This window comes from Actinia tenebrosa, unplaced genomic scaffold (assembly GCF_029948245.1).
Source record: "Actinia tenebrosa isolate PJP-AT-01 unplaced genomic scaffold, QUT_ActTen_1.0 PGA_scaffold7__59_contigs__length_16204524, whole genome shotgun sequence".
Taxonomy (NCBI): domain Eukaryota; kingdom Metazoa; phylum Cnidaria; class Anthozoa; order Actiniaria; family Actiniidae; genus Actinia; species Actinia tenebrosa.
In genome coordinates, this window is record NW_028292584.1 from 5,298,090 (window position 1) to 5,323,817 (window position 25,728).

At 42.6% G+C, this 25,728-nt stretch overlaps 3 protein-coding genes across 9 annotated transcripts in view; all 3 read left to right on the top strand.

The window, feature by feature from the left end:
- The first annotated feature begins 312 nt into the window (after window positions 1-312).
- Window positions 313-3,172, top strand: LOC148905406 (scavenger receptor cysteine-rich domain superfamily protein-like). 2 transcript variants are annotated; one of them, XM_089039922.1, is made up of 4 exons: window positions 313-527; window positions 1,971-2,303; window positions 2,583-2,924; window positions 3,109-3,172. In XM_089039922.1, exons 1-4 carry the CDS (start codon window positions 479-481, stop codon window positions 3,141-3,143), a joined length of 759 nt encoding a protein of 252 aa, XP_088896048.1. In that variant the 5' UTR covers window positions 313-478; the 3' UTR covers window positions 3,144-3,172. The 2 variants fall into 2 exon arrangements, with proteins under 2 accessions (XP_088896048.1, XP_088896049.1); XM_089039923.1 differs by lacking the exon at window positions 3,109-3,172 and adding an exon at window positions 3,052-3,091.
- Window positions 3,173-3,218: 46 nt separating this feature from the next.
- LOC148905407 (uncharacterized) lies at window positions 3,219-6,262 on the top strand. 3 transcript variants are annotated; one of them, XM_089039931.1, is made up of 8 exons: window positions 3,219-3,429; window positions 3,708-3,774; window positions 3,860-3,940; window positions 4,026-4,106; window positions 4,192-4,272; window positions 4,358-4,394; window positions 4,806-5,521; window positions 5,599-6,262. In XM_089039931.1, exons 1-7 carry the CDS (start codon window positions 3,219-3,221, stop codon window positions 4,899-4,901), a joined length of 654 nt encoding a protein of 217 aa, XP_088896057.1. In that variant the 3' UTR covers window positions 4,902-5,521; window positions 5,599-6,262. The 3 variants fall into 3 exon arrangements, with proteins under 3 accessions (XP_088896057.1, XP_088896058.1, XP_088896059.1); XM_089039932.1 differs by having other exon boundaries at window positions 3,863-3,940; XM_089039933.1 differs by lacking the exon at window positions 4,192-4,272.
- A 189-nt stretch (window positions 6,263-6,451) lies between these two features.
- Window positions 6,452-25,728, top strand: part of LOC116289132 (neurotrypsin-like) — a 59,995-nt gene continuing 40,718 nt past the window's right edge. For all 4 annotated transcript variants that reach the window (XM_089039906.1, XM_089039908.1, XM_089039905.1 and 1 more), the window contains exon 1: window positions 6,452-6,594. In XM_089039906.1, coding sequence (XP_088896032.1) covers window positions 6,546-6,594 — 49 coding nt within the window. In that variant the 5' untranslated portion in view covers window positions 6,452-6,545. The remainder of the gene's footprint in view (window positions 6,595-25,728) is intronic.

A 25,728-nucleotide genomic window follows, 5' to 3' on the forward strand; every position in this document is an offset into this window, starting at 1 on the left:
GAAATAAAATATAAACTATTCATGTATGGGTAGGGTTGGGAAACTATACTAAATGTTCCTCTATATTTGGCGCGCACACGCTTAAAGGCTTGAATACGTTTGACCTTATTAGTTCAAATTTTAGTAAAATATAAAAAGCACCAAAATTGTTAAATAAATAAATAAATAAAAATAAAATACGAATTTCATAGAGAAATTATTTGTTATTATCGAAAAAAAAATTTTTTTGTCAAAGTTTCAAATATTTTTGTGTGAATCAAAAGTCACTCGCCCCCCTCCCCCCTGACAAAACTAGACTCGAGAGCGTAACAAGTAGCACTAAAACGAGCTGTGCTGTCAAGCACAATCAAATATCCTTACTATTCATACCTGATCCCAGTGTCAGACTGTAGTCATTGTTGGCTTACCTTCTGCCGTGGCTGCAGCGTTCACTAGATTTCCCTACGAACCTTATCTTGGATGAGGACCTGACTGATCGATGGCGCACCTTATACTTTTACTGTGTGCTGTGTTCTTGTTGGTTAAGGGTGAGTCTAAAAATAGAGCAAACATTTTTCTATCAATTAATTAATATTATTGAGTAATTTTTCTTAATTGTTCAATCTAATAAGTTAATTTTATTATCTGATAAGGTCATTTCACGCGCTACGTTTGGTGAATGATTACATAATAATAAACTCACAGTACGAGCTGAACAATCCGATCGAGAGAAGCAATTGTAATTTCGTACAAATTGAAATAGAAAGTACAAAAGGACGTCTTGAATACTATTTTTTAGTTGTACAAGGAGAATTTGACAGTTCCATCAAGTTAAGGACGTTCGCAGGCAAATTTTCCAAACTTCGCATAGTCAAATAATAAAGGTCTTGATAAAAGTTGAAAGAGCAAATAAAAAATGAGGGTTACAGAATTCACTGAGGAGTGAGATAATATAAAAATGCAGCTACAGCTTTTTTTCCATAAGTCCATAAGTCGAGCATTAAAGAATCCTAGTCAACCACAATGCACTGCGCGACTATGTTATTGTTTACATTGTTTGTCTACATCGCTAGCTCTCGAAGTACTTCCAAGCTCTTTAATATGGAGCAAAAATTTTGCATCATTGCAAAAGTGCTCAAACGTTTACCAAAGATTTCTTACTTTCATTCCATAGCAAATAGTTAGCTGTATTTTTCAGAGATCCTAATTGTAACGTTATGACTTTTCGGTCGTTCATCTGGAAGCCATCGCAATATTTGAAATCGAACGGAAAGTAGAATGTGGCCGTAAATAATGTGGTCGTATAAATCATTCAGCAGGAATAACAAGACCGATAAAACTGCATTCTAAAACATAACCTTCAAATTAAAAACGCCATTTACCTGGTACAAAAAATGGCGCATTGCATACCATTATTTATGGTTGCATATTAACAACTTGCAAATTTTGGCTCAAATTTGCCGCCACCATGAAACATTCGGTGAGTCTTTGAATTGAGTGCAACGTAGATTTGAAATTTTTATCCAAATACGTGTTTTCATTATGAGTTTATCATCATTTTTTTTCTCCCAAATTTGCTATATTGACAACTTATCTAATTCTTTAAAAATTATTGAAATAGAAGATGGGGCCAACGATTTTGTTCAACCAACCTTGACTTGCAAGTTCGTAATGGTGTAATGCTTTGCCATTACGTTATTTCTTTATAACGTTTTCGTATGAGAATACTGTACACATAAATATGGGACGGTACAGTCAAGTAAAGAATCTTATTCTCAAACGAATTAATTACATGATTTAAAATAAGCAAACATTAATCCCAATCAAAAAGTGTCTATTAATACTGTATGGCGTAATGTAGACGATAGTCAAAGTCGGTAGAACGTAACGTACTTCAAGATAAAGTTACAAAAAAATATATGATTTAAATTCCACTTAAAAATGAAAACAGAAGGATTCTTAAGCTAGATCGTTTCTGTGGACTGTTACAGAAGCAAAGCCCAAGGTAGCTGTTCGTCTAGTGGATGGAAAAAGTCCTAACGAGGGACGTGTAGAAGTAAGATACAAAGGTACTTGGGGTACAATATGCAATGATGAATGGAACATATGGGATGCTTACGTGGTGTGTCACATGTTGAATTACTCCAAGGCAGTTACAGCAACGACTTCTAGCGTCAAAGGGACTGGTCAAATATGGCTTAAAGGGCTTCGTTGTTTGGGATACGAAGAAACTGTTGATCAGTGTCGTCATGGTGGCTGGGGTAACACCGGTGGATGTGATCACAGCCGCGATGCTGGAGTGGTATGTGGCAATCTAACACCAGGTACAACTAGATAAGTTACGAAACAAATCCTTCATACGATCTTTGTTTATCTATTCATGTTTTTCTATCATGCCAAGAAACAATATTTTAAAATTATCATCTGAAAATTATTGCATTAGTTCGTTGCTATTTTCATCAAATATTCAAGTTACTTTTTGTGACGACCTTGATTAGAATAGCTATCAATATATATTGTTATCTTTACTTTCTGAACATTAAATCAAGCAATGTAAGGATTGTGACTAATGTTGTTTGTTCATTGAACAATATTTGTTTCAGAGGAGAAAGCGATCAAAGTTCGTCTGGTGGGAGATCAAAACCATACTGGTAAAGTAGAAATCCAGTATCAAGGGACCTGGGGAGTAGTGTGTGATCCTTGGAAGTATGGGTGGTGGGATATACGAGATGCTCACGTGATCTGCCGAATGCTTGGATACAAAGCACCTGAACACGCAATTCGCTTCATTGAAGGAGGAACACCAAGAAGAGGGCTCACGTATGATATGGGATGCAGAGGTAGAGAAAAGTCGATAGCAGAGTGTGCTCACTCAGGATGGTGGAAGGTCCCTTCATGGTGCTCGAATAAACTTCTTGTTGGTGTGGTTTGTAAGACAAATGAAGGTAAAAAAGACAAATCTCTACTTTACTCTAATCATTCAAATATCATCACATCAAAGCCAATAATCTAAATAGTTCATTTCTTGATCACACAATAGCTTTAGTAAAGCTCTATTCATTCTCTTTCAAGCCCTTGTCCAAGTGTCAGTTGTACAATGACCTCAATGATGTTGATGCAAATCCACAGATCCTCCACCAGTTCAAGTTCGTTTAGCTGGATGAAGGTCAGACAATTCTGGTCGACTTGAAATCAGGTACCATGGTCAGTGGGGTACTGTATGTGATGATAAATGGGACATGAAAGACGCTGAGGTGGTGTGTCGTATGCTTGGTTACCCTGGAGTACAGAAATACATAACCACCAACTTTACACGCGTCAAGGGTATAATATGGCTGATGTACGTCGGTTGTACAGGAAGAGAAACGTCGATTACAGACTGCAGTCACAATGGATGGGGAAATACAAACTGCTACCATATTGAAGACGTTGGTGTGACGTGCAAGATGGGTATGTTAATAAAAACAAAACAAAAGTGTACCGCGTCGAATTTCAGGTCCCGAATCTCGTGCAAATTAATGCAAGATCAAACAACAGGTTTTCATCTTCTGTATTGAAATTCAACACATTGGAAATTCGATGTTTAAACTGGGCCTTACTTTTGTATTGTAAGTGCCTTAATCGTTTTGTTATTATAAAATATTATTCCCTAAAACTCAGGCTCACCGTCTTTATTTCTAACCTAAAAAGGAAAATAAAATACTTTGACTTTTACCTTAATTGTGAAGGCGCAGTTAGAAGGACAGCACAAGCACCTACAACTACTAAACCGTTGCTGACCAAACCACTGACCAGGTTAAGGAGACATCAGTTGCGTAACTATGTTATGAAAGTAATGTAGCACTTACCTTTTAATACCTCACATTGTGTATCTTTTTAGCAGCGTCACTGAGAGGCCAACAACAAATAAGAAACAGGCACCTACAACTACTAAACCATTGCTGACCAAACCACTGACCAGGTTAAGGAGACATCAGTTGCGTAACTATGTTATGAAAGTAATGTAGCACTTACCTTTTAATACCTCACATTCTGTATCTTTTTAGCAGCGTCACTGAGAGGCCAACAACAAATAAGAAACAGGCACCTACAACTACTAAACCATTGCTGACCAAACCACTGACCAGGTTAAGGAGACATCAGTTGCGTAACTATGTTATGAAAGTAATGTAGCACTTACCTTTTAACACCTCACATTCTGTATCTTTTTAGCAGCGTCACTAAGAGGCCAACAACAAACAACAAACAGGCACCTAAAACTACTAAACCATTGCTGACCAAATCACTGACCAGGTTAAGGAGACATCAGTTGCGTAACTATGTTATGAAAGTAATGTAGCACTTACCTTTTAACACCTCACATTGTGTATCTTTTTAGCAGCGTCACTGAGAGGCCAACAACAAATAAGAAACAGGTGAGTAGTTAACAATGGAAGTAAAAAAAGATAAAAAGGAGCACTTTACAGTGGCAGACCCAGGATTTTAAAAAGGGGGAGAGGTTTCAAAATGGCCGTCGCGCAGGAAAAGCTAGCGCAATAGGCTTTACAAAGGAGGGTTTCTAATTAAATTCATTCCACTGAGCGTAAAGAACACGATGAGCTTCACAAAAGGCTGGAACCGCCTTGCTTGAAACCATCATCTGTTTTATTCATCATATTAGTATAGGACAAGGTGCAGTCACTTTCTACATAAAACGAAGTCTTTGCTGATGAAAAAATAACGTTTTTGTTCTTTAGAAAAATCTTATGTGTTTGATTTACCTTGGTTAATAATGATGGAACATTTAAAAAAAGTTTTTTTTTTTTGCTTCTTAATATAACATAAAGCGAACTGGAGAGCCTGGCTGCGGTAATTTTACACCGAAACCGAATTGCTCAAAAGAAGATGATGGTAAGAAAAACATATGTAAAACATGTACATAGATATAACCAAGCATACTAAAAGATTCTATCATAATCAGTTAACCCTTCAAAAGAGTCTAAAGAATCTTTAGGCTTTTGTCATAATTCTGATGTTCAAATATTTTGATGTCAGAATTTCGTATGTAGTTAAGAATTCTTGAAGGATTCAAGATATCTTAACTTTGATGGGTTGCTATGGCTACTAGTGGAGACAAGAGGCGATTTGTTTAGCTAGTTAGACATAGTTATATCGATTCGGTAATCAATGATTTACGAGTAAGCTGTAGAATGTATTGATAACGTACCAAAGTGGAGTAGAATGATGTGATGGTCATCGAGGCTGTAGCAGACATTAATGGCTGTGGATAGTTGGGTGAGTACTGAAACACATTTGTTAACACATGCATTTGGGAAGGTACGTTTTATAATGGGGGAGAGAAGATAACTCCATTTCTTTCTTCTTTTTTTCTCTCCGTCGCACCCATTCGTTCTTTTATTCATTTTTTATTCATTTATTCAATCGTTTGCTTTTTTTATCCACCCATCCACTTCTTATTTCGCTTTGTTTTAGCATTCGTTTCTTTGTCCACACAGGAAGCCCATCAGTATAAAGACAACAGTGATGAACTACTAAACCAAAGGTAATAAAAATAATTAACACATTTCAGCAATAATTTAATGACCTACCTACATAACTGACATTTTTTCTTTGTCTTAGATGATGACGCCACAACAGTCGAATTACGTCAACCAAGTGTCCTCAGAATAATGCAGACAGACAGACAGACAGAGCTATAACTAAATAAGTATATTCAAATAGTTAGTTAGGTAGTCAGTCAACAGTCAATTTATAGATGTATATATTATTGAAGTATATAATTATAGATGTGAATATGAATATAAATCAACAACTACAATTGTATGTAACAATAAAGACACATATATAGATACAAAAATAAATAAATATAATCACCAAAGCATTTCACGCCATCTCCCCTACCCCTCCCTCCTCCATAGACAGACTTTGCACCCCCTCCCCCTCCGCCATCCATGACAAGGAGGACTGATCAGGACTTTCTCCACCACTAACGAAAGCAGTCAGCTCATTCCTTATGGTTTGATTAAGATTTTGCTTTGCCTGCCTGTTTTTTAGCCTAGGTTATTCATATTTAGACTAGCTTATTGTGAGAAAGCAAAATATAAACTATTCATGTATGGGTACGGTTGGGAAACTATACTAAATGTTTCTCTATATTTGGCGCGCACACGCATAAAGGCTTGAATACGTTTGACCTTATTAGTTCAAATTTTAGTAAAATATAAAAAGCACCGTAATCATAAAAACATTAAAATCAAAATGAAATACGAATTTCATAAAGAAATTAATTGTTATTATTGAAAAAAAAATTTTTTTAATCAAAGTTTCAAATATTTTTGTGTGAATCAAAAGACACTCGCCCCACTCCCCCCTGACAAAACTAGACTCGAAAGCGTAACAAGTAGCTCTAAGACGAGCTGTGCTGTCAATTACAATCAATATCCTTACTATTTATACCTGATCTCAGTGTCAGACTGTAGTCATTCTTTGCATTACCTTCTGCCGTGGCAGCAGTGTTCACTAGATTTCCCTACGAACCTTATCTTGGATAACGACCTGACTGATCGATGGCGCGCCTTATACTGTTACTGTGTACTGTGTTCTTGTTGGTTAAGGGTGAGTCTAACACTTGATGATCAAACACTATTTCTATCAATTAATTAATATTATTAAGTAATTTTTCTTAATTGTTCAATCTAATAAGTTAATCTTATTACCTGGTAAGGTCATTTCACGAGCTACGTTTGGTCAATAATTACATAATAAGAAACTCACATTAAGAGCTGAATAATCCGATCGAGAAAAGCAATTGTAATTTCGTACAAATTGAAATAGAAAGTACAGAAGGGCGTGTTGAATACTATTTTGTAGTTGTAAAAGGAGAATTTGACAGTTCCATCAAGTTAAGGGACGTTCAAACTTCGTTTCAAACTTCGCATATTCAAATAATTAAGATCTTGATAAATGTTGAAAGAGCAAATAAAATAAGAGGGTTACAGAATTCACTGAGGAGTGAGATAATATAAAAATGCAGCTACAGCTTTTTTTGGTAAAAAAACTTTTTAATAATAGCTTACGTGCCATCCATAAGTCGAGCATTAAAGAATCCTAGTCAACCACAATGCACTGCGTGACTATGTTATTGTTTACATTGTTTGTCGCTCTCGAAGTACTTCCAAGCTCTTTAATATGGAGCAAAAATTTTGCATCATTGCAAATTTGCTATGCAAAAGTGCTCAAAAGTTTACCAAAGTTTCTTACTTTCATTCCATAGCAATTAAGTAGCTGTTTTTCTCAGAGTGATCCTAATTGTAACATTATGACTTTTCGGTCGTTCATCTGGTAGCCATCGCAATTTTTGAAATCTCACGGAAAACATGTGGTCGTAAATCATCCAGCAGGAATAACAAGACCAATGATACTGCATTCTGTAACTTGACATTCAAATTAAAACCCAACCGCCATTTTACCTGGCAGAGAAAATGGTGCATTGCATTCCAATATTTTTGGTTTTATATTGTCAACTTGCAAATCTTGGCTAAAATTTACCGCCACCATGAAACATTCGGTAACTCTTTGAAGTTTTTATCCAAATACGTGTTTTCATTTTGAATTTACCATCATTTTTTACCAAATTTGCTACATTGACAACTTATCTAATTCTTTGAAAATTATTGAAATAGAAAATGGGGGCCAACGATTTTGTTCAACCAACCTCGACTTGCAAGTTCGTAATGGGGTAATGCTTTGTCATTACATTATTTCTTTATAATGTTTGCGCATGAGAATACTGTACACATGAATATGAGACGGTGCAGTCAAGTAAAGAATCTTATTCCCAAAAAAATGACATGATTTGAAATTAGCAAACATTACGCCCTATCAAAAAGAGTCTATTAATACTGTCTGGCGTAATGTAGACGATAGTCAAAGTCGGTAAAGCGTAACGTACTCCAAGTTAAAGTAAAAAACAACTATGCATGATTTAAACCTCACTTAAAAATGAAAACAGAAATATTCTTAAGCTAGCACGTTTCTGTATATTGTTACAGAAGCAAAGACCAAGGTAGCTGTTCGTCTAGAGCAGCAGTAAGGGGGACTCGCGAAACGCCGGCAGAGGCAAAATAGACCCCCGGCCCCCCCTGGGCTTTTTCGGGTTTGAGGAGGCCCTACAGGGGGTCTTGCGCGATCGGGTGGCATCGCGAAAAGTCCCTTACTGCTGCTGTGTTGGGTACCGCAAACGGAGGTAAAAATATCTTATAAATATACGATGCACGAATGTAAGAAGTTTGTTAACGACTTTTGCATAATTTGTCTAAGACCTAAAGTTATCGTACCTAAGCCAGAACCCTTTTGGTGTTGTGGTAAGAAAATGCAAATAGAAGACGACACGTCAGCACAGTGTTACGAGTGTGGTAAGAATATTCGTAATGCCGTACCAAATGCTACCAGAGAGCAATATTACGCCAATGGAGGTCGTAAGAAGACCCCATACAAAAGAATAAAATACTTTAGGGACTGGATGAGTCATATCCAAGGTTATCGACCGGTATATTTAAACAACGAAGTAAAGAAGAAAATCATAGACCACTTAGAAGAGCCAACCCCACAAAGTCTACGGAAAACGCTGAAAAAATTAAAACTAGGAAAATATTACAAAGCTATTCCCTATCTTTTGTCTGAAATTACCGGTAAGTCTATTCCCGAGGTTTCTGATATGGCAAGAGCCGAGTGGATGTTTTGTCGGCTGGATAAGGATATTCCTTATTACCCTGACGTAATTTACGAAATATTTTACAAAATTGACTCCAACCACCCCCTATTAGGATGGATTCCGAGAAGATGAAATGTGCAGTCGAAATCCCCCTACGTTCTTTTCAAAGCAGATGTCTACTGAGCGAGTTTTCTTTGGAGCTCCTCCTTTGCCTCCTGGTAGATCTTTTTGCGAGATTCCTCGGAAAGATCTTTCACGATGGTTTTTTTATTACCCGACTTTAATTCGCCGTATTTCTTTTCCTCCGCGAGGATCAAAGAGAACTCCGTGTCGTCTATGCGGCGGTCCCGCAGAGCCTGAGACACCAAGTCGGCGATGGTGTTAGCCTTTGCTTTTGCTAGGGCTATGTGAGTGTCGTGCTTGGATATCTTACAGGACAATTGCTTTATAATGCCTGTCGTAACAGCGGAAACGATGCCGCAAATGGCCCCAACGCTGGCCAAAGGAACGCCAACGACTATTCCAGGCCCGGTGAGTGAGGTAGCAACGCCGGTGCCTGTTAACGCCACGGACATGGAGCCGGAAGTTATCGCGATTTTATGTAGCGTGCTTCGGGCTCTGGCGTACTTTTTTCTAACCTCTTCGTAGTGTTTTGCCTGCCCTTCCAAGTAAGCCAGGATTAAGTTTGCTTTATTGAGCCTGAAGTTTTCGGCATTCATTTCGTTAGGTTCCTTAGGAAGTTCAGGATAAAGTGGAGGTGCTGATGGTATAACATCCATTACATATACTATGTACGACGCGTTTGGTAATGATATTCAAGAGCAGCCACATCACGATAATCGAGATTACTGGAATTGGAGAGCATTTAGGAAGATGTTTCCGCATTCAGACCCCAGTAAGTTCGAAAGAAGGCCCGATGGGATTTACTATAACGGCTCTAGGATGTACAGCAATGCGGACTTGAAACCTACGCTGGTTAATCAAATAGACGATCAACTGAAGCATTCGCCAACGCCAGCGCCAACGCATGTTGAACCCGGTTGGTCAAAGGAATTATTGCTGGGCAGCAGTACTTATCCGATACCCGCGGTTTCATTTGATAAGCACCCAAGCTTAGACCTAACGTTGAACATGCGGATCTCTAACAACCATTCCTTTCCGTTAAAGGTGCGAGATATCTTCAAAAACGTGCCCATTGTTCATACCACCGCTAAGGAATCTCATGAATGGTTAAGCGGTCCTAACATGCGTTATTGGCCGCAGCAGTTGAACTTTGCGGTTTGGTGCGCCACCAGCGGTTGTGGGGTAAGCGCAAACTTGATGAAGAATTCGATATTCATGTTTCACTTCCACTTCACGGTTAGAAGAATACTGCATGAGATGGGTGTTATTGCGCTGCCAGGAGATGCCACGTTTTATCCAAGAGATAATAAATACAGCGTGCCGGCTTATAACAGACTTTGTAAGGAGTTTGGTGCTGAAGCGAAGGATTTCCGATGTACCGCGGGTGCTAACAATGGTTTGGGACATATTTGGGCTCATTGGGGGATTGGTGGACATGTGTTAAGTGATAAGGAAGTTCATGCATTGAATCTACGATGGAACACGGGATATCATAAGGAAACTCACGACAGTAGCACCTTCTTCGAACCAAATGCCAAAACCACTAAGGAAGTCCGCGATGGACCTCTGTTCAAAGACGAGGGTGGTAAGTATGCAGGGGCTAACCCGCTGATTATCAAGATTACCAACGACGAGCAAACGAAGCAATATCTTAATTTCATACCCCCAGAAGGCAAAGGACTAACCAAAGCCGGCCTTGCCCGTTTGAACCGTAGCATAGAAGCTTACGTTTATTCTATCCTTGGAGCCCAAGTAAATACCCGATCTAGCATAATTGGAAATACGGGCGCCGCAGAAGAGACGCGAGCCGAAGCCCTGATCTTATTCGAAAGTTCGATCTTGGAGGGCGACATTAGCAAGGGCGTACAGCGTTACCAACTAGCTATACAAAATTCTAAGGCCCGACTGGACTATGCAGTAGCCCCGGGTTGTTGGTTAATGCCCAGTAATTTATCTATGAATACTGGCTCTGTAGTAGGATACAACAACGAACTTCAACGAGCTACTAAGGATATGAAGTTTGGGGTGAATGACGTGAACTCTGACACTCTTAGGAGGCACTTTGTTGAACAGCCTAAAAAAGTGCACCATACGCAACCACCTAAGAAAGTGCAGCCAGTATACCGAGCGCCTAAGAAAGAAGAGGAATATGACCACAACTTACTAAAAGCCGGTATAGTAGTTGCGGGCATTGGTCTGAGCTATTATATATGGCGATGAACAACCCCTACGTAGCTGGAGTAGATTGTGTCTATACGACTTACACAGGCGAGAAAAAATACACCCAAGCATCTTGGGTTGATGTCACGGGCATGTCCGTGAATTTGAACTACTCGGGAAAGAAGTTAATCCTTTGTAGTATTTGCATTGGCACAGAGGGCCATGCCAACGTGGGCTTTAGGTTCCTGGATGACAATGGCATACTGCAGCCTATGAGAAATAAGACAAACAACAGGGAGCCTGCGCATTTCTCCGTAGAGCCCAACCCCAGCAGCGCCGAAAATCTATCGGTTTGGACTTTCCACATGGTCGCCGATTGCCATGGGAAGGTAAAGCTGCAAATGCGCGTAGACGATACTCGGAGCGTTTGCGTGAATAGCATAGAGGATCAAAGAGACGAAGTCTATAACAATGCAACCATCAGCACTCTTACGGTAATGAGTCTTTAGACCTGAAATATATGAATCCACATGCAAAGGAAGATTGGTTTTTACATTACTTAGAGGAAAAAGAGTTTCCTGAAAGCGATATTTGGAAGGACACTGGGTTATGGGTGAAGGTTGGAGGATTAGGGTTAATAATGTGCACTATCAGCATTGGGACGTTTAATGAATATGGCATCGCTTTTAGGATTGTTGACGAGGATAATGTCCCATTACTACCCTTAAGGAATAAGATTAATAATAGGGAACCAGCTCATTTCTCGTACGAGCCACACAGGAGTAATGAAGATCTTTTACCGATTACTTTTCATATGATAGCTAATTGTCAATATGCAAAGCTTCAAATTAATACCTGCAAGGATGATAAATTCAATATTAAAGTTTGGATAAATACTGTTCATGCTGGGACAGAATCTCATAAGAATAATGTTTGGAATCATAAGACCATTTCTACTATGACTGCTATACCACTAGTTCCGCATTACCAAGGCGGCGCGAATACTATCTTTACTTATCCCCAGTCGAGAACACCTCGGGCGTCTGACGACGATAAGCCATCAGTAAAATACTCGGATAAGCTTAAACCTTCATCTTCTTCAGGAGTACCACCCCAATAGCTACGACTAAGATCCAAATGTTGTTACCCACGAACTTCAACAGTTCTCCGCCGGCCCTAAGTGCCAAGGAAACAACCGAACCCAGCAGCCCAGGAAGACCGGCTGCCATCTTTTTTCCCAAGTCCGTTAGTCCATTGCCTAATTTCTTTACGCCCGCGCCCGTAGCCTTAAGTGTGGACAAGATTACTGCTACTACGCTCGAAATAGCGGCCGCAAATGCCAGTGGAACGCCATACTTCAAAAGAGCTCTTTTTATCTTTTCCTTGGTGGTAAGCCCCAGCTCCTTTTCCAATTTGTCCTTTTGCGTCTTCAATTCCGCAAGGCGTACTTCAAGGGTTTCCACCTCCTTTTGGGCTGCTTCCCTTTCTTCTTCAGGGTGAGTTTGATCTTCGATTATTACTCGCTGTCGATCTATTTCGTACTCCAAGTCTTCGACGGCCTGTTGAAGTTGCCGTATTTGTTCCTCCGCCACTGCCTTGTCCAGCATTAATTGCCTTTCTCTGTCAACAGACTCCATTAATTCTTGTCCTAAGCGCTGTAGTTCCGTGTCTTTCCCCGCCGCTTCGTTCAAAGCAGCCCTTAGCTGATTCCTTGCGTCGCTTTTTTCGTCCAACGCCTTAGAAAGTCTATTCCTAAAGTCTACGATTTCGTTGGCATGGCTTTTAGTAGTTAGTTCAATTTGTTTAATGAATTCGTCTTCCAATTCTCTTATACGTTCCTGCAATGCTTGGTTTTCCTCTTGGACGGCTTCGAAGCGACTAGTAAGACCGCCTTCTTCCTTGGTTACGTCATCAAGTTGTCGCGTAAGGTCATCGATGGTTATGTTATTTTCCTGTATTTCCTTCTTAAGTGCTTCCTTTTCAGCCTGCGAGTCGCTATCCTCTAATTGGTTAAGCTTTTCCCTAGACTCCTCCCGTAGTCTGATTGCGGATCTGAGGGCATCTTCGGCGCCAGGCCTCGAAATACCTCTAATAAAGGCCCTTTGAGCAACTTCTGTTTCCTTTTGAGTCTCAGTGCTTAGCATCGTCAAGTTGGGCGTTCCCAGCGCATTTGTGACTCCTTTTGGAAGCTGTTTGTTAAGCAGGTGGGAATTCTTCCTTTGATACAAGTTGTGCCATTTTTCCCTACCCGATTCTCTAACTTGAGCCTGCCCTTTGTCTCCTATTTGGAAGTCCAAGAGAGCCAGGTTTAGGCTTGGGTATCGCTCTCTTAGGTCCTTGATGAGGTCCGCTATTAAGTCCGACCGCACCCCAAGGGATTCCATTTGTAAGTATTCTGGAATGGGCGTGTGGGGGTTCTTAGATCTAAATTTATCTCTTAAGGAACGCATAGCATCGCGGGCCCTGCTGCCATATTTGCGTCTTAGCTTATCGAAGAGACCTCGGGAGTCTACGTTGTCATTAGGAAGCAAAGACTCGTATTCTTCGTCATTAATGTCTACTTGGCCTTCTTCGGTAAGGGGGTCAAAATCCGTTCCTTCTACTTCCATTATATATGATAAGCTCAAAGTTAAACCCAAACGTATTACCTAAGCAGGTTGGCGGACTAAAGGCAGAACGCACCTTTCACCGGGTTACATTCACACCATCCAGCGCAAAACCAGGAGAAACCTTGTACGTAGGCGTGCCCCGTCTAACGGATAACCTAGTATTGGTACCCGGCACCCTGGCTTTAAGGTTTGACCTAGCAATACAACCAGATACCGCAGACGCGCGTTATGTCGTTAATAATGCAGGCAGGAACCTTGTTTCCAAAATACGCGTGAAGTTCGCCGGGGAATCCCTTTTGGACTTGAACAGGTACGATTTGTACACCACGTACAAAGACTTATGGTTGACGGCCTTCGACCGCGCGCAAAGGATAGAGCAGGGAATAGCAAGCGCAGCCATACGTAAGGTAAGAAGCGCAACCTCTAGCGCATCAGGAGAAGACGAAATAAAGGCGGCCTACGGTACTAAATATGGTATTCCATTAGATTTTGAAATTATCACGAACCACGGTGCATACTACCCAAGGCAGCTAAGTGAACTGCAGTTCGAAGTGACCCTAGCAGATACTACGAACATCCTGCAGGGAAAAGACGTAAGTTCCTCAGCCGTCCACCCATACACCGTTACTAACTTGGAGCTGCAGTACGAAACGGTATACAGTGAAGAGCTGGCTCGTAGCGCTGGCATGGAATACAGCTCCGGCAAGGCTTTTCTTTACGACCACGTTGTGATGTATAAGACGGTCAGCTTTACGAACAACGTCGAAGAGGTTATTAACCAAAGCATTAACCTTCCCAGGCGCAGCCTTACAGGGTTAATGTTACTGTTTGCAAAGACATACACCGCAGGATTGCGCGACTCTGAGGCATTCTTTAATCCTAACATTACCAACGTAGGTGTTAGCATTAACGGAGTGCCTAACAAGGTTTACTCGCAAGGGATAAAGCCCGAGGATATGTACCGGGAAGTCGCGCGCAAGTTTGGCGATCAAATTGCCCCAAAGGAGTTCTTTAAGGATAAGTACGCGTTATGGATTGACATGCGCACCACCAACGACGAAGACCTACATGGGCAGGGCCTACGTTTAGTAAATACGCAGGACGGCATCACATTGGAAATCAAACGCACCAAAGATGCCAGCGACACTACTAAGATAAACGCGTATATCTTCGTGGTGTCTGACGCGCAGCTAAGCGTGGAAATGAATCAGCTAAGGAGTGTTGCCTATTGAGGCCATAAAAAATATGCTATATATACAATGCCTCGCGTCTTCGAAAACAACGACACCAAACTGCAATGCATAGTGCAAGGCGAAACTTTGTACTTCAAAGCAAAGGAAGTGGCAGCTGCGTTGGGATATGAGAAACCAAGAAATGCAATCAGGGAGCACGTTTCCGAGAAATACCAGAAAAGGTTGGATGAGCTAAAGGGGGCCCTAAAACAGGGCGCCCCTGCTAACGCACAGCCAAATTCCGTGTTTATATCCGAATCCGGGTTGTACGAACTGATATTTAGTTCTAAACTACCAAAGGCAGTAGAGTTTCGCGATTGGGTCTTTGAGGAAGTCCTACCCGCGCTAAGGAAAACGGGTAAGTACGAAATAGAACGGCGGTTTGACGGTCCAAACAAGTTGGTATTCAAAATAGAAAATGAGTTTGACCTGCATAAAAAGGTAGTGGACTACATCCGTAGATTCTACCCTCAAATGCTCGTGACCCCTGGTCTAGGTGAACTGCAGGATTCGGACGGCAAACGCATAAAGTGCTGGCAGAAAGGATATCAACGCGGCCAACCCGACTTAATGATCTTGAATGCGCACACACATTACCGCGGTTTCTGTATAGAGCTAAAGACCCCAAAAGGCAACGGCAGGTTATCTGAGGATCAGCAACTACTCTTACAGAGGTATGAAGAAAACGGTTATAAAGTAATGATCAGCAACGATTACGACGACATCTGCAGGGAGATCACTGCGTATGCTGAACACCTACGAATTCCCTGCAGGTGGTGCTGTAAGGTCTTTAAAACCTCGGAGACTTTGGCAACACACTTAAAGATATTTCATAGAATATATGGACAAGGATAAATTTAACGAGTTAAAGTTCATACAAACGCACTGGAGGGATTTGGTGGTGGGGGAGATTTATGAGATAAAGAATTATGTGGTCTTTGAAGACATCGACCGCCTGCGCTTGGTCTTAAAGAATAAAAAAAGAACATACACCCTTTGGGCGCCCGATAGGATAAGGTACGCCATTGAAGGGCAGGACGTTACCCATGTTATGAGTCATGGTAAAAAGGATGGCAGGTGGGTATTTGACGTAGTCAAGTATGAGCCCGAGAGTCCTCTGCATTCGTAAGGACCCGCTGCGCTTTAGGATCCGCGGAGCACCAATGGGATCCTTCAAGAAATACCTTGCCGCAATGAAGGCAGGCGTAATTTTTACGCGGTTTTGGGGGCGTAATGCAATCGGCTGGTAGTTCACACGTAATACAGTCCATATATTGAAAGGGTGATTAGGAATCCTGCGGCTAGCATATACCTTTAAAAGGGGTCCTTATTTTTATTTATTATTATTAAATATCCTTAATAATAATAAATAAAAATAAGAATGGGATTTGAGACTCTTTGCGCAAACCCCATTCTAAAAGGGTCTCAGAATGTTGAGTATAAGGTTGTTATACTGTTAAGGACGCTTATTTGTCGAGGCAGTTGAAGATATGTTCCTCTTCTCTAACACAACCACAACGATCGCACTCCTGCCTCCAATACTCCCTTTTAGTCCACGGAACGCCTTCGGCGCGTTCAAAAGAGGGGAAAGTACGGACTATCTTCTTTTGGTAATCTATACGATTCCTTAAGTAATCCTCTTTATGCGGGCAGCGACTCATCATATCCGCACATTGGTAGCAATCCACGCCTTCCAAGTCGTAGCTCCCAAAGAGAAATCGATAATTCACTTCATGTGTTTTCCGATGCGTCTGTAAACGTTGACGACTACTAAGTATCTTATTACAGAAACTACACTGTCTGGCTTGTTCACAGACGCCCCTTTTCAGGTGCTCGGAGGTGTTAGGGAATTCCTTATTACAGCCCTTACAAAGCCCACAAATGCGTTTGTCTTGATGTTGTCGCATCTTTTGAACGGTACTGAATTCGTTACCACAATCCTTACAAACTTTACTAATCGGTTTCTTTGTGCAAACGCCACGACGAACGTGGTATTGTAGTCTTTGCTTGGTGCTGAACACCTTTTTACACGTTGAACAGTTCATTTATACTTAAGTGTACCTTAACCACAATATAACGTATTTTTAACTTTATTGTTAACATTCTTAGGTGTCTTTTAAAACAGGTCTACGGGAGCATACGGCTGCGTTTAAAAGATACCTTAAATTGTTAAGTATAAGGTTGTTATATTGTTAAGGATATGCATGTTACTTTTAAAAGATGTCTCAGAATGTTGAGTATGGGGTTGTTAAAGATATATACGTATGAGTCATTTAAAAGACACCTTAGAATGTTAAGTATGAGGTTGTTAAAGACTATTACTTTTTTAAGAAGATACCTAAGAATAAGGTTATTTCTTTCTTTAAGAAAAGTAGTATCTTTAACAACCTCATACTTAACATTCTAAGGTGTCTTTTAAACAGCTCTACAGGGGATATCGCATGAAGTCCTTAACGCTTTCTTTCGCCCAACCCGCCATAGTTATCAGCGCGCCAAACCTTTCCGCGCGCTTCAGACCGCACATTTCATCGTACAACTCCTGCACGCGCTCTTTTAGCCGGTCTATCTCCTCCCTTTGCATTTCTATGGTGTCTCTCTTATCTTTTGCGTCGGCGACAATTCTTTGCACTGCTTCCACTGGGTCCATCGTATATATAATGGATCCGAACCATATTCCCTGCAATGCTCTGATAGTAGGACCCACCGGCTGCGGAAAGACCCAATTCGTAGTGGAGCAGCTATTAGGACCCTTTAGATACCGCTTCGACTACATAGTGCTACTTTGTCCCACCTACGTGAATAACCACACCTGGACGGACATAGGAGTGAAAGATGACGACTTCTTTGTGGACATACTGGATCCTAACGAGTTATCCAGCCATCTTAAGTTCTGGCATAAGCAATTCCCTAAAGATACGCAAACCTTGCTCATACTGGATGACATCGCCTGCGGGGACGACGTAAAAAGACGCACCTCCGAATTAGTGAAGCTCGCTTTCAGCGGCAGACACGACAATATTAGCGTTTGGTTGCTCTCGCAGCAGCTTACCAGCGTCTCTAAGCCCTTCAGGGAAAACATAGGTTCACTTGTCGTATTTTATACTCCAAGTAAGCCAGACCTGGAAACCATCTTAAGCGACTACGGCGGCGAGATATCCAAGGAACAGTTGCACGAATACATGCGGCATTTAAAGACGCACCAACATTCCAAGATGATCTTCTCTTTGAGGTTTCCGTATTCCATAAAGATCTGCGATCTTTAAAGTCTTTGAGTCCTAATGTATATGGACATTGAGCAGCTCTTAGATGAAGTCCCCACGCAGTTAGATGAAAGTAACCTCAAGGAACAACTCAACATCCTTGTGTCTTCTGGGAAGTGTAAAGAAATGATAGGCAAGGAACTTACCCATGAGCAGGTTAATAAGTTGTCGGAAGAGGAAGTCAAGAAGTTCCATAAGAGGTATGAGGCTGCCCTTGCAAGTAAGACCACGGACGCCGTAGCAGACTCCGCTATCCGACTTGCCACTAAATTGCTTGGACTTGCACTGCCCATAGACGACGTGGAGCAACTGCGGAAGGACATAAGCGAGGACTATGTCATCGCCCAAGAACTTAAGATAACCTGCGGGTGGTGGTCTTTGAAGTGCGGTAAGTTAATGGCAGTCGCCTCTGCGGCACTTCACATAGCTCAGCACGTCGACTTGAAGGAACTTACGGCCTCTTGGAAGGACTTCAAGAAGGACAGAGAAGTCGAAAAGGTCTTCCAGGCGGCACTTGCTGAGGTACCTGATCAAGTCGCCTCAAGTACTTAGTCAAGTCGTCGTCAAGTACTTAGTCAAGTCGTTGTCAAGTACTTAGTCAAGTCGTCGTCAAGTACTTAGTCAAGTCGCCGTTAAGTCATTGCCAAGTCATTATTAAGTCGTCCGTAAGTCATTGTCAAGTCGTCATCAAGTTACTTGTCAAGTCCTTCAAGTCCTTAGATATAAGATGAGTGGCACCGAAGAACAACCACCCGTAGAAGATACCAAGATTACCAAGGCTAAATCTCCAGGCAGAGTTGCCGCGGGGAAGAAGCTCGCGGAGATGAACAGGAAGAACAAAGCCAAAAAAGAAGAAAAGGTGGAGGAAGAGGAATCCTTTATTAATCCGGGATACGTCATTGGCGCGTTAGGACTTGCTATAGCAGCAGGCAGCCTCTACTTACAATGGCGGGCTACGAAGCCAAAAGTAAAATTGGAACCAGCACATTACGCACCTGCGGAGCCGCCCGTGAGAAAAAGCAAAATCCCTGAAATGGAGTGATAACCTTCTCGCTTTGTAATATAATGTCAACCGCGTTATTGAAAACTGTTGAAGAAGCAGCTATTATTACTTCCATCGTTGCGGGTATTGGTTGGGTAGGTAAGAAAGTGCTCAAAGAAGACTTTACTGAAGACCCAAGCAAGAGCTTCGCTAATTTTGCTAAGATGACCGCTGCCGTAGGCGGGGCTATCATGGTAAAGGATTACCTACGGAAGGAAAAGTACCTACCTACGGTGTAATATATAATGGCTAGCGTGGTCGCAGGTGGGGTTATTGCAGCTTTAGCATTCACTGGAGCTAATTATGGTGGTCAGTATTTGGATAGATTAGTTAGAGGTGATCGCAGCGGAGATTTGGCCGCCGAAAGGAAGAGGCACGACTTAGCGCTGGAGAAATATCAAAGGGACGTGGCGGCTTGGAATGAAAAAAGACAAGCTTACAGGGATTGGTTGGATAAGAACTACCAAGACAAGATGCAGGCAGACAAGAACTTCGAAAATACAGACTACGCCTTCAAACTTTATGCGCAAGCACACCCCGCGGCATTAACGGGGTTGAAAAGGCCTCAGTTCAAGAATTACTACCAGCCTTCTAAGAAACAAAAAGACAATGAATTGGTCTTTGTAGGAGTCGCAGGGCTGGCGGGAGGCGTAGCTTTGGCGTATCTGCTCTGAGCTGCGCTCAGATCACTAGAAGGGGACTTGTCCCCTGTAATATATGATCGTCTTTTTGGAAAGCGATAAAAATAACTTTACCACTTATTTGAATCCCCCCATTAAAGCCCATAAGGTTCGCCTGGTTAGTTGCTCTTTGTACAATTCTTGGTATAACCTGATTAGGGGCATAGTAACTAAGCATACAGGAGGATCTAACTATCAAGCCGTATTGCTGCCCGATGGACATTATACACCAATCACACTGGCCAAGGAATTAGCAAAACATGGTTATACTCTCACCACAGGATTGCCGCACGAAATGACCCTCAAACATAATATGTCAAATTATTCAATGACTTTTGGAAAGTCTGACCCATTGGGATCTTTATTATGTGCCTCAGGCAAGACGATTACCAACACAGCCATACCTGTGAAATGGAAAGTCGCATCCTCTTACGAAGTCTATTGCGATTTAGTCCATAGTTACAACAATGGAGAAAAGTCTTCTCTTATGTCCAAGTTTCTACCCAAAGGTAATCCATTTGACCCAGTAGAATACACTCCCATTTCTTTGAGCTATGATTTGTCTAATTTGGTAGAAAGCATAAACATCACCATTAAAGTGGACGGAGAGACGGTGGATTTTAACGGACGTAAGATCAATCTTGTTTTGGAATTCATATAATGGGCCGCGTAGAGGACAAACTCAAGAAGATTTACTATGGGCCTGAAGGCTATTGGAGAGGAGCGTCAGCCATCAAGAAACTCGCGACCGCGGCCAGGGTATCAGAAGAAACGGCTAAGAACTGGCTAAGAAAACAAACCATCTGGCAGGTCTATCTTCCCGTGCCTAAGTACATTCCCAGGCCCAGCTTTACCGTAAATGCCCCCAATGAAGTTCATCAGGCGGATTTGCTTTTCTTACCGCACGATAAGGTGAGAAGGAAGACCTATAGATACGCTTTGACCGTAGTTGATATCGCAAGCAGATATAAGGACGCCGAACCCATAACCAGCAAGGATTCTGGGGAAGTCGCAGAAGCCCTAGGTAGGATTTATAAGCGCGTTTTGAAATGGCCTAAGCTGCTGCAAGTGGATGCGGGGACAGAGTTCATGGGCGTGGTTACCAAGACCCTGAAAGACCACGACACTAAGATTAGGAGAGCCGAAGCTGAGTACCACAGGGGTCAGAGCATCGTCGAAAGATTCAATAAAACCTTGGCCGAGCGTCTCTTTGGGTACCAGTATTGGAAAGAGCTGGAAGATCCATCTAAACGCAACAGGGAATGGACTCAGAGGCTCCCCCAGGTCGTCGCGGCTTTGAACAACGAGGCGGCCAGGGCTACGGGAATAAAACCCAAGGATGCCATAAAAAAGAAACACGTGGAACACAAGTCCTACGTCAGAAGTTCGAGGGCGGTCGGACTGAAGGAAAAAAAGCTCCCCCGCAACATAGTGGTCAGATACCTCTATCAGCCGGGGGAACTCGAAGGTGGCAGTAAGAGAGCCACGGATCCTAACTGGTCTTTGGAAACGTATGAGATTTCGAAGTCCGTCACCAAGGAAGGGCAACCCGTGTTGTATTACGTAGATGGCCCAAGTCGCGGATTTGTCAAGGAAGAGCTGCTCATAGTCCCCAAAGACTCAGAGTAGTGCTAGCTGCCCTTCAAAGTAGCGCAGCACCGCGCGCCCGATTACACTCTAGGCATGTTAGCCTTACGTTGCCTCTGCAATGCCCGCGCTTGTTGTTGATACGATCCACGGAGAACTGCTGATCGTCATTCGGGTCAAACCTCCATAGTAGTGGTATGTTACACTTGGCACACCGTGCCCCTTTCTTATAGACGTCGTCCACGCATAGGTCGAACGTCATATTTTTTTCTTCGTCGTGCCGCTTGTAGCGAAGGAGTTTCTTGGCAATGTTCTCTTTGGCTACGTCCTCTGGCGTGCGGTCGTAACGCATTTGCGGCCCCCAGGCTCTTTTTAACTGTTTGGCATATTCTACGCGGCTTACGGCGGTGTAGATAAGGTTGCTCCAACAGAGCCGCTGGTCTATGATCCATAAGGTTTCTTTTATGGTAAGCCCCTGCGCGCTGTGGACTGTCATGCAATAGCCCAAGCGCCAATCTGGATGGGAGGTTATTCTTTCCACCTTTTCTATGGGTACCCAGGCTTTATCGTGCGTTACTGCGTTCTGCAGTTGGATGTCGGTACCAGGTACCCAGACGTCTCTTTTTTGCATGCGGGTGTCGTGGGGTTTATAACAAACAGGCACCAAATGACTAGGAAAGCGCTCCTGGTGTATTTCGAACAGGTCTTTCTGTATGCGGGCCTGTGCTGCGCGCTTGCTGCTTAGCACCAAATCCTTTGGATGCCATGTGTAAAGGAAGTCCTCGTATATCTTCGCTCGTATGTGCTTACGTAGTATCTTGTTTTGTTCCGCGTCGCTAAGGCCCCTTAATTCCGCCTTTAATTTACGTACTTGGTCTTTACTGCGGTAGTCGGTGTTGATTTCTTCACAGTGATCTACCATTCCTTTTAACCATTCGTGGGGCATTTCTCCGGCTATTGGAGGAGGTTGGCATGGATCCCCAGCAAATATCACCTGGCATTTCCCTTTTAGGAAGTCTACGAACTCCTGCAGTATTTCTAAAGGAACGGTGCAAATCTCGTCCCAAAGTATCACCGGAGGTATGTCGTGTACTGCCTCCGGTACCCACTTTTGGCCATTCCAGCGAAAGAAGCTGTGGTAGGTTTGCGCGTCGTAACCCATCTCCGTTAATTCCCTTTCCAAACGATGCGTAGGAGTTAACACCTTTATCTTTGGAAAGAGTTCCAAAACCCTGGTGGTCTTACCACTACCACCCGTTCCGTAAAGGTAAGAGAAGCGTTGGTAGGAAATGGGGTCCGTAACTAACGGTAATGGCTCTTCTGTGGGGGTAATGACGCCTTTTGTGTGTCCACCATGATATTCCACACGTTCTCTCCAGGCTTTTATCTCTTCGTCTTTAACGCGCCATTGACCACTTTCCGCTAACTCGTCTTCGGTGTAGAACTCCTGCATCTTTTCTAACACTTCGGGCTTTACGTACAGGGAATCCGTGGCTACACGTGGGATGTCCTCTTTGTCGAACCGTAGCAGCATCGCAAGAAGGTTAATGTGCGCATATGCTAACATGCTGGCACGCAGATGATAATACTGCGGTCTGTGATCTTGGTAGTAACACAAAGCGTTCCATTTGTGTAGTTTATCATCTACAATGTAGTCCCATATTTCTACGGATACCATTGTTCCTTCATCATGTGCGCGCTTTATAAGGAAGCTTAGTTCGCCTTCGTCCGTTATTAGGCGCCGCTGCATATGTTTTTCGCCTTCTTTTGCGCCCTGCGTGAATTTACCTATGACCACCCGCGCTGTGGGGTTGTGCTCTGGGAGCCATTGCGTAAAGGCGCTGTGACAAAGTATGGCTTCATGCGCTGTGTATTTTAAAAGTTTGCGCTCTTCAAAGAACTTCAATAGGGGTATGGGTATCCATTCTTTCTCCTGCAGGTGCTTTCCGTACCACGCATAGATTATTGGATGTAAGTTTTTTGTAAATTTCCAGCTGGTTAACCTTACGAACCCCGTTGCTGGGGCGTCGTAGTGACCATCCAACGCGACACGAAAGAACTGCGAATCTGGATGTCCGTAACGGTCATAATACTCCTTACAATCCCCCAATCCTTTAAAACTTGCGGGGTAACAGTGTTTCGTGTCTAAGGAGACGTATTCGTTTTCGTCATACTCCATGTTCCACAGACCACCGTGACCGTGCTCCACGCACGCTTTAGCTATGTCGGCGAATTCCTTAGGCGTGGACTTCCATCCGTTCCTCTTCTTTGCGGCTAAGAAGTCCAAACTACGAGAGCTAAGGACCTCGTCTGAGAAGTCTTCCCCTAAGGTTTCACAGGCACTTTGAATGCGTTGGTGTTCAATTTCGGGGCGGTAAAGAGTACCATCCTGCGTCATAAACTGACTTCCTTCCGAATCCATCAACCAAACGGAGTTTTCGTGGACTAATTCTACCAACGGAGAAGCTTTATAGACCTTAGTTTCCTTCTTTTTGGGGAACCTAAGTTCTCGCCAAGCGTGTCCATTGTGTTGGTAAACGATTATGGGGGCACCTCTACCTCCGTATTTGTGCGTACCTGGGTAAATGAACCCGTCAGTGATATCTTTTACGTGTATGCGGCGTTCTAAGGCAGTCTCTAACTTCTTGATGTTGTCTATGGTGGCTCCGGCCTTATGTGTGTCTTTTTCCCATTTCCTGATGGCTTCTCTTCTCTTTAAAGTTAACTTACCACCACGGGTGGAGTCCTCAAAGAACTCTTATACTAACTTCGCAACACAGTTACCTGGATGTCGCATTGGTTTGAGCTTCTTAACGTCGGGCTTCTTAATCTCGTACGCACCGTAAATGACCACAGTAACTGGGTAAGCGACCTCGTAAAACATCATGTCAATGCCTACTAACGCTCCCGGGCGCGTATTTTCACTTAAGACAAACAGGTTTTGCTTACCTGATGCCCGAATAGGATTACGGCCCTTTTCGATTATCCACTCGCCGTCTAAATACTTTATAAACGTCAACTCCAAACGGTAGTTACCTTCGGACATCATGTCGATAATTTTTTCTGCTCTTTCTTCGTTCATCGTCTCATCTGTATCTCCCTCCATAAATGTTGTAAAGGCAAAGTCGGCGTCCAGGCGATCCAACACCTGAGTTCTTAGCTTACGCACAGTTTTGTTTCGTATGCTCTTGATGGCGTCCATCTATATCTAAGGAATATCTTAACCTCCGTTTGCGGTACCCAACACAGCAGCAGTAAGGGACTTTTCGCGATACCACCCTGATCGCGCAAGACCTCCTGTAGGGCCTCGTCAAACCCGAAAAAGCCCAGAGGGGGCCGGGGGTCTATTTTGCCTCTGCCGGCGTTTCGCGAGTCCCCCTTACTGCTGCTTCTAGTGGATGGAAAGACTCCTGACGAGGGACGTGTAGAAGTAAGATACAAAGGTACTTGGGGTACAATATGCAATGATGAATGGAACATATGGGATGCTTACGTGGTGTGTCACAAGTTGAATTACTCCAAGGCAGTTACAACAACGACTTCTAGCGTCAAAGGAACTGGTCCTATATGGCTTAAAAGGCTTTATTGCACCGGATCCCAAGAGTCTATTGATCAGTGTCTTCATGCTGGCTGGGGTAACACTGGTGGATGTGATCACAGTCATGATGCTGGAGTGGTATGTGGCAATTTAACACCAGGTACAACTAGATATGTTACAAAACAAGACGTTCATATGATCTTTGTTTATCTTTATTCAGTCATGTCAAGAGAAAATAGTTTAAAATCAACAACTGAAAATTATTGCATTAGTTCCTTGGATTGTGATTAGGATGTTGTTTGTTTATTGTACAATATTTGTTTTAGAGGAGAAAGCTATCAAAGCTCGTTTGGTGGGAGATCAAAACCATACTGGTAAAGTAGAAATCAAGTATCAAGGGACCTGGGGAGTAGTGTGTGATTATTGGTGGAATGCGTGGTGGGATATACGAGACGCTCACGTGATCTGCAGAATGCTTGGCTACAAAGCAGCTGAACACGCAATTTGGAATATTGAAGGAGAGACACCAAGAAGAGGGCTCATGTATGATGTGGGATGCAGAGGTAGAGAAAAGTCGATAGCAGAGTGTGCTCACTCAGGATGGTGGAAGGTCCCTTCATGGTGCTCGAATAAACTTCTTGTTGGTGTGGTTTGTAAGACAAATGAATGTAAGAAAGACAAATCTCTACTTTACTCTAATCATTCAAATATCATCACATCAAAGTCAATCATCTAAATAGTTCATTTTTTGATCAGACAATAGCTTTAGTAAAGCTCTACTTATTCTCTTTCAAACACTTGTCCA

What these genes read in the sequence shown, in the direction of transcription:
- LOC148905406 (XM_089039922.1), top strand. Translation starts at nt 479, where the DNA reads ATGGCGCACCTTATACTTTTACTGTGTGCTGTGTTCTTGTTGGTTAAG. An exon ending in TGTGTTCTTGTTGGTTAAGG is followed by an intron (nt 528 to 1,970) that starts GTGAGTCTAAAA and finishes GGACTGTTACAG; the next exon opens with AAGCAAAGCCCAAGGTAGCT. An exon ending in ATGTGGCAATCTAACACCAG is followed by an intron (nt 2,304 to 2,582) that starts GTACAACTAGAT and finishes TATTTGTTTCAG; the next exon opens with AGGAGAAAGCGATCAAAGTT.
- LOC148905407 (XM_089039931.1), top strand. Translation starts at nt 3,219, where the DNA reads ATGAAAGACGCTGAGGTGGTGTGTCGTATGCTTGGTTACCCTGGAGTA. An exon ending in CTGACCAAACCACTGACCAG is followed by an intron (nt 3,941 to 4,025) that starts GTTAAGGAGACA and finishes GTATCTTTTTAG; the next exon opens with CAGCGTCACTGAGAGGCCAA. An exon ending in CAACAACAAATAAGAAACAG is followed by an intron (nt 4,395 to 4,805) that starts GTGAGTAGTTAA and finishes TATAACATAAAG; the next exon opens with CGAACTGGAGAGCCTGGCTG.